This window comes from Scardinius erythrophthalmus (genome assembly GCF_964197995.2).
Source record: "Scardinius erythrophthalmus genome assembly, chromosome: 6".
NCBI lineage: Eukaryota > Metazoa > Chordata > Actinopteri > Cypriniformes > Leuciscidae > Scardinius > Scardinius erythrophthalmus.
The window spans coordinates 655,213-663,643 of record NC_138226.1 but is presented as its reverse complement, the minus strand read 5'-3'; the positions used below and the strand labels follow the sequence as shown (position 1 = coordinate 663,643).

The 8,431-nt window shown below is 44.5% G+C and overlaps 1 protein-coding gene across 4 annotated transcripts in view; it reads left to right on the top strand.

Moving 5' to 3' along the window:
* The window catches only part of mid1 (midline 1), a 77,084-nt gene extending 69,122 nt beyond the window's left edge, over positions 1–7,962 (top strand). For all 4 annotated transcript variants that reach the window (XM_081369003.1, XM_081369002.1, XM_081369001.1 and 1 more), the window contains exon 10: positions 5,030–7,962. In XM_081369003.1, coding sequence (XP_081225129.1) covers positions 5,030–5,378 — 349 coding nt within the window. In that variant the 3' untranslated portion in view covers positions 5,379–7,962. The remainder of the gene's footprint in view (positions 1–5,029) is intronic.
* Positions 7,963–8,431: the final 469 nt, after the last annotated feature.

Below are 8,431 nucleotides of genomic sequence, written 5' to 3'. Positions count from 1 at the left end.
CCGCCATTGGAGAACGCTGGACCATCCTCGCGGTGTGTACCGGTTGTCTCCTTTGGTGCTCCCCGCGAAGACCAGATGTTGATCGCTGCATCGGAGGGTGGGTCAGACTTCTCCACGGATGACGATGCGGCGCCACTACCTCATTCGGGTGTGTCAGCGGTGCCCGAGACGGACCCGGAGATGATGGCCATGCTTTCCCGGGCCGCCAACGGGGTAGGGCTCATGTGGAACCCTCCACCGTGTCCCGAACCCTCGAGGTTGGACGATTGTTATCTCGGGGTGGCACGCGCTGGTTCTCAGCAACCCACCCTAGTGCCTTTCTTCCCGGAAGTGCATGAGGAGCTTACGGGGATGGCACCTTTTAATGCCAGAAACCGTTCCGGTGGCTCCTCCTCCCTCACCACCCTTGATGGCGGGAGGCTAAGGGATACACGCGTATCCCGCCAGTGGAACGGGCCGTTGCTATGCAGCTGTGCCTTAACTGCACTTGGCGCGGAGAACCGTGTCTTCCCTCCCAGGCCTGTAAGTACTCGTCGGATTTAACCGGCAAGGCTTACAAGGCCTGTGGGGAAGCTGCCTCTGCCGTGCACGCCATGGCGTTGCTGCAGGTCCATCAGGCCAAGGCACTGAAGGTCCTGCACGAGGGTGGTCATGATCCCCAAGTTCTCCAGGAACTTCGTATCGCGATGGACCTTGCGCTTCATGCGGCGAAGGTGACTGCACGTGGGTCGTGCGATGTCCACCTTGGTGGTCCAGGAACGCCATCTCTGGCTGTGTCTGGCCGACATGGGGGAGACCGACAAGCTCCGGTTCCTTATCTCCCCCGTGTCCCAGACCGGCCTCTTCAGCGACATGGTCGAGAACTTGCCCAGCAGTTCTCGGCTGTACAAAAGCAGACTGAGGCCATCAAACACATCCTGCCATCAAAATTTCAGTAAAAGAGCAGTTTCTTCCATCTCTGGGTCCGAAGAGGGCACGGAGAGCAGTGGGGGGAGAGAATCCTCACCACTCTCATCCGCCTCTTCTATCACCAGCAGACACCAGTGTGCAGTTCGAAAACGCAACCAAGCCGCCTCCTGCACCTCCTGCCTCGTGGAACCAGGTAAGTGTTGCACAGCACACTCAGACTCCGCTACGGGCCGCCTCCCAGAGAGAGCCTCCCGAGCCGAGTCCCTGTGTTCTACCTCGCTGCCCCACTCCGGGGTACGCCTACGGTCCCTTTGGTCCCGCTTACACGGTCTCTACGAGCCTGGTTAGCGCTCCCCAGTCCATCTCGCTGGCTCATTCGGACCATTAGGCTCGGCTCGGCTATGCGATTCAGTTCGCCCGGCATCCCCCCAAGTTTCGGGCCATCCACTCCACTACAGTGAGAGCAGCCGATGCTCATGTCTTGTGCGCGGAGATCACAGTCCTACTGGTGAAGGACGCGATAGAGCCGGTCCCTCCAGCCGATATGAGGTCAGGGCACTACAGTCCCTACTTCATTGTACCCAAGAAAGGTGGTGGGTTACGACCGATCTTGGACCTGCGAGTTTTGAATCGGAGCCTCCACAAGCTACCGTTCAAAATGCTTACGCAGAAACGCATTTTCGAGTGCATCCGTCCCCAAGACTGGTTTGCAGAGATCAACTTGAAGGACGCGTACTTTCATGTCTCGATTCTTCCACGACACAGGCCGTTTCTGCGCTTTGCGTTTGAGGGTCGAGCATATCAGTACAAGGTCCTGCCCTTCGGGCTGTCCCTGTCTCCCCGTGTCTTCACGAAAGTCACGGAGGGGGCCCTTGTTCCCATGAGAGAACAGGGCGTTCACATTCTCAGCTATCTCGACGACTGGCTCATACTAGCACACGAGAGATCAGTTATGCGAACACAGGGACCTTGTGCTCAGGCACCTCAGCCAGCTGGGCCTTCAGGTCAACTGGGAAAAGAGCAAACTTGCCCCCGTGCAGAAGATCTCTTTTCTCGGTATGGAGTTGGATTCGGTCGCACAGACAGCGCGCCTCACAGAGCAACGCGCTCAGTCGGTGCTGAACTGCTTGAACATGTTTAACCCTCAGAGGTCGGAGATCACGCCGGCGTGATCTGCTCGCTTTTTTCCTTATGAGTTGAATTGAGACCCGAAATACTCTTTTGACTTTGATTTTACAAAACAAGTTTCATACATCAATCGATTCTGTTAAATGTGTATTATTTTTGTGTATACTCACAATAAAAACAAAGTGTTGTGCTTTTTGCCAAATAAAGAAAAATAAACGTGATGCGAGTTCTGCCTTCTCTCTGCCAGTGTAGTCCATTCTGAAACGCGTCCGAAATTGAACCATAACTCAGCGAATACTCAGTCAAACAGGCATACAGTCACACAGGCATGAAGCTTTAATTCTCTTCTTTTAAATGAAGTAATTTATATAAAAAACATTTCTCATCTTGTGAGAAAAAAAATATTCTCATCTTGTGAAATCTGTATTAAAAGAGAGCGATTCCAGTCGAGCTCATTACAGCTGATTCAGTAATGTGACTCCTCCCACGGAGAGCGCGCGCTATTCAAACGCAAATTACTGAGGCAATCCGCGCAATCCTGTGAACACCCCCATATCAGCTCGAGAAAACACAAGTTTATTTCAGATCATTATTTTAACACTGTCTTGCAGCGCTGTGAGGAATAATAATAATAATGGAAAAAGTCTCTCAGAAGTGCGGGTATATTGAGGAGCGAGCTGAGGAATACTAGTAAGTTTTTTCCTTCTCACGTGAATTTCTTCACGTGGGTTTCTGTTTATGAATGAATGAACGGCAGAGATGCGCGCTGTTTACCACAGCTGGCAAAGACAGTTTAAATTTAAATCGCGTGTGTGAATGAATGATGATGTTTTAGCAAACTGTATTGCTATACTGAGATAAGTAAAAATCGACTGAAATATGTTGAAATAAAATGTAGGCTATTTGTATAAGCAACGTATTAAACTGCAAATGAACAATATGCCCTAATATTTCATGAAAACAACGTTACAGTCAGGCGAAATATGAAAGACAACATCTTGTTGACTAGATTTGGGTATAGTTTTTACTGTACTGTATACTATTTTTGTCAAAAATAAAGTCATCAACTAAGATGTTAGCTGTTCCAGTGTTGATTATATTCAAACTAATGAATACAGATAAAATGTAGGCCTAATCATTTTTTTTTACAAAGAAAGAGTACACTTGAAATATTGTTGAAATTGTAATTATTGTTGTAATTGTAACCTTTTTAATAAAATAGCAAAACATATTTACAAGATAGATGTAAGCAAAATCTTAAATGGTCAATATAAGTCTTCTTCTAAATATATCTTTTGTCCTTGCATTGTGGCTCAGTCAGTGTCACACCTGTGTGAATGGCTCATCATTATACAGAGTCATTATGCAGAGTCATTATGCAGAGTGGGATGGGACATTGTAATTTCAGGTGTAAACCACTCCTCGTTCACGCCCCCTCGCATATTGGCTTTCCAAGCAAAACCTGTTTAACATCAATTTAAATCAATGCATGGTTTTATTTGAACGATAAAGCAAGACTATTTTCACATAATTTTGAAGAAAATACTATAGGCGACGACATCTATTAGTCAAAAGTCTTATTGACACATATTTACTATGTGTTTTGTGGCCTTATTTCAGAAATTTTAGTTTTTAGTTTTTTCAATATCCACGCATAAACATTATTCTCTCAAAAATGAAAACATGTACATACACGTGGCTCACATATTATGGTAGCCCTGTTTGTGCTTTATAGAGTGAATTTACACATTTGCCATTAATATGTTTATAAGCAACTGAAAAAAGCACAAATGTCAGGGCATGTCAGAACATCTCAAGGGCCCAGAAAACTGCTCAGACCCTAGAGGGTTAATGACTTTGCTGCTGATTGCACTGGCCTCGATCAAGAGGGTAGGGGACCTGCAAGCATTTTCGGTCGACGAATCGTGCCTAGAGTTCGGGCCGGGTGACAACCATGTTGTTGTTCCTACCACTCCCTTTAGAGATCAGGTAGTGAACCTGCAAGTGCTGCCCCTGGAGGAGGCAGACCCAGCCCTGGCTTTGCTCTGTCCCGTTCGCCCTCTGCGTATGCACGTGGACAGAACTCAAAGCGTCAGGACCTCAGACCAGCTCTTTGTCTGTTACGGAGGCTAGCAGAAGGGAAAGGCTGTCTCCAAGCAGAGGATGGCCCACTGGATAGTGGATGCCATCGCTTTGGCTTACCAAGCTCAAGGTATGCCCTGCCCGCTCAGGTTGCATGCACACTCCTCGAGAGGCGTTGCATCCTCCTGGGTGCTGGCACGTGGCTCCTCGCTAACAGATATCTGTAGAGCTGCGGGCTGGGAGACACCTAACACGTTCGCTAGATACTATAGCCTACATGTAGAGGCCGTGTCCTCCCATGTTCTCACCCTAAACGGGTAGAAGCACTGTGAGTGCTTGCTGCACCCTACTGTGCATCCTTATTGCTCCAGAGTCAAACCTGTTGAGTCCTCCAACACCCTCGGCCCAGACATGGCGGAGCGTCCGGTGCCAGGCCTTTATCCGCTGAATCCTTGAGAACCGGGTTCTGGGTCCCATATGTGTGACCCTACGGGGATCCCATGTGTATATATTCTCCACGGCTGCTCCTAAACGGAAGCTTGTGTCGAGTTTCACTCGAAGTAGATTGGCCTCTCTAGCGAGATTCCTATTCGTCGGTCACCACGACGTACGTCTCTGTTCCCTCCCTCAGGGAACGAGGGTTACCATATGTAACCGAGACTATTTATATATACAAAATAATTATACATAGTACATACACATATATTATGTAAACAGACTTTTATTTTGGATGCAATGAATCGCGATGAATCGTTGCCCAGCACTAGCTAGCTATGTTGTAATATTTCACTGTTCTGTATCAGCCTAGGTGAGCAGATCTGACGTTGTTCAGAATCTCCTAATAGATCTGAACTGTAAATGTTACAGCTGTGATGATAGCTCTGTATTGATGCTCTGTCATTTCTCACAGGTTTGCGATTGGTATCGCATATAAATCGGCTCCCAAACACGGCTGGGTGGGGAAGGACTCGACGTCGTGGGTCTTGAGTCGCTGCAACACCTCGTGGGCCGTGCGTCACAACAGTAAAGAGTTCCCCATCGAGCCGTCTCCGCACATGCGGCGCCTGGGCGTTCTGCTTGACTACGACTCCGGGTCGCTGGCATTCTACGACGCCGCAGGAACACAGCACCTCCACACCTTCGACATCTCTTTCTCTCAGCCCATCTGCCCCGTCTTCAGCGTGTGGAACAAGTGCTTGACCGTCCTGACCGGGCTGCCCATTCCCGACCACCTGGAGACCGGCGACGCGCACGACTGAACCCACGTCACGAGCCTCCGTCACACGCCTGCTGTTAACATGCGTTTAGATGACGTCAGTGTACCAGTCAAAAACAGGCCAAAACACGTCAGTGTACCAGAACCAGTGCAAACGCTAATCAGAAACACGTCAGTGTACCAGAACCAGTGCAAACGCCAATCAAAAACAGGCCAAAACACGTCAGTGTATCTTTAAACTGCAAGCGTTTACTACAAGTAGCCTAATCCCACAGGAAAACCGCAAACTTGGCAACCCTGGATGAAGTGCAGATTTAAAGGGCCAGTTCACCTGAAAATGATCATTCTGTCGTCATGTCGCTCCAGACCTGTAAGACTTTCCTTCATCTGAGAAAGGCTAACAAGGATATTTTTAATGAAATCTGAGAAATCACTCAGAACATTCATAAAGAGATGCTAAAATAAATCCATATGAATGAGACTTGGATCAAACCGCTCGACTGATATTGACTTATTTTACCATCTCTTTATGAATGTATGGAAGCAAGTTTTGGGTGAACAGACTTTAGATGGAGGGACAGAAATCTCTGTTGTGTGTGTGTTCTAAAGATGAAGGAGGGTTCGGAACGACATGAGCGCGAATAAATGATGAGAGTATTTTTATTTTTGGGTGAACTGTCCCTTTAAGGCAAACATATTTTTATTTTTTATTTGCATGCACTGCTCAATTTCAAGGCTATTTGGCTTTTCATAACGTGTTTTTCAGATTAGTGGAAAGAAAATGCACTTTAAAGTGTTTATTTTATTGCACTTTATCTATTCGCGTCTGTCAGTTTCAGTCTCAACACAGTCAGAAATCTCTTTACACACAACAAACTTTACAGTTTTATTCATATCTATATTCTGAAGGTGTTCAGATATAATTCACCAGATTTGTTTCACCAGTCTGTTTACAGTATTTAAGAGCAAAAATGCAGTGATAACAAGATAAATCAATAATCCCCTCTGTGAATTATGAATCTGGTTTTATCAATTGATTTCTGCTCTGGAAATGTATGCAAATGAGTGCTTTTTAAATTAGATAATGCCTCATTTGCATATTTAAACATTTCAGAAAACTTTCCATACAATTTTTTTTTTTTTTGCAATTCTTAATATAGTCAATCATCTGAGCACATATGATGATAAATATGAGTTATATTATTGTCTTGAGCTGAACAGTGACGTGTTTCTCCTGACAGATGAGATGCATGTTAATACCGGTGTAAAACCTGCAGAACGGCACAAATAAACACATGTAGTTCACTATACTCTTCCCGGGTTCACCTCATAATACTCGCTTGACCTACATCCCATAATTAAGCACCTTGAATGATAATAGTCGAATTATGTATGACTCTTCTGCCTCCTGCACCTCGACTCACTTTATTTACTCGATCTGTAGGGTTTTAGTATGAGACGTTATTCATGAACTGGAATCACACGATTTACTCTTCTGATCCTCAATATTAGAAAAAACAATGATTTGAATGCAGATATAGAAGCACACAAACAACAGAGTGACTGTGCACAATAAAAGAAAATACAGCAAATGTTTGATTAAATCTTCAGTGCTTAAACCTCATCAACTATAGACACACTCACAGTTTACACTGCTTTATCTCGGAAATAAGGTTGTTTTCACTTTTTTTTAATACAATTTTTCTCTTAAAGGGTCTGTGTGTGGGATTGAGAAACCCTTGTAATAAACTTAAACCTCAGTCGACAGGTTTTCAGAGACGACCCGGGCAGTCGAGGACGTTTCTTGGTTTCCTTACGAGATGTTCTCTATGGAAGCTCGTGTCCGCCACAGAATTAAACATTTTAAAAGAGAAGTGCGACTGTATTTCTCAGAACTGCGTGTTATAAAGTCAGAATTGCGATATAAAAACATGCAATTCTGAGAAAAAAAGTTGCAATTGTTTGATACAAAGTCAGAATTACCTGTTTTATTTTTGTATTCTGTGGCAGAAACGAGCTAGTTCACACATTGGCAATAAAGAAAGATGAATACATGAACAGTTCTCACACACAGCCCTTTAACTTCTGCCAGTCTTAGTGAATAATGAGTCAATAATAATAGTAATAATGAGTCATTTACATGCAGTTGCTGAACACTTTTATGGAGCTGTTCTGAACAGAGACATTTATTAAACCTGCACTTTTGTGTATCCGACCTTTACTCTGCAACTCTGAAAACTGTGACGTTTCATTTGATTAATTTAATTTCTGAAATTATTATTTTTGGCCCCGCTTTGCTTATCATGTGTGACATGAAAGTATGGATATATATCCTTTATAGTGGAGTAATTATTTAACTGAGGTGTGTGTTGATAAAGGGATCAGCTGAACGCTAAATCAGTGTTTTATTATAAATGTCTTATTGCAGATTGAGGAGCTCCTGCTGCACTTATGCATGATTTACTTTACTTTACTTTGTGCCCTTTTCTGGAAATGCTTCTAAAATCTTGTTCAATGTACAGTGTTACACTTATATTTTGTATTTCAAATGATTTTTTTTTCCCCTGAGTTAAAACAAAATTGTGAAAAATGTCCTGCCCTGGAATAATAAAATAGTTTGTCCCATTATCAGTGTGATTGATTGCCTCTAAATATTAAATATGATGACACTCCAAATATTCAGATATTTGTGCTGTACAATGGAAGATTAAAATACTGAAGCTTTTAAAGTTAAAGGGGGGGGTACAATGGTGTTTCATGTATTCAGAGTTGTTTACAGTGTTAAAGAGATGGATTCTCATGCTTAACATGGCCAAAGTTTTTTAAAAATATTTTGGACGAATAACGGAGAATTTCTGTGCCGAAAATCTTACTTCCGGGTTGGTACAAGTTTCGGCTGTTTTTTTTTTGACCGTGGATCTAATGACGTAGACCAGAGTGGAACTCCTTATATGACCATTTCTCCCGGAAAAGCGCGACCGCGCACACGTCGACCAGAGGAGAGCGAGACCGCGCACCTCAACGCGCTTCAACAGGAAATCATCGGCAGCGCTGCATAGTGTCTCCAAAGTGTTTTTGGTGAGGGAAAGCTTACCA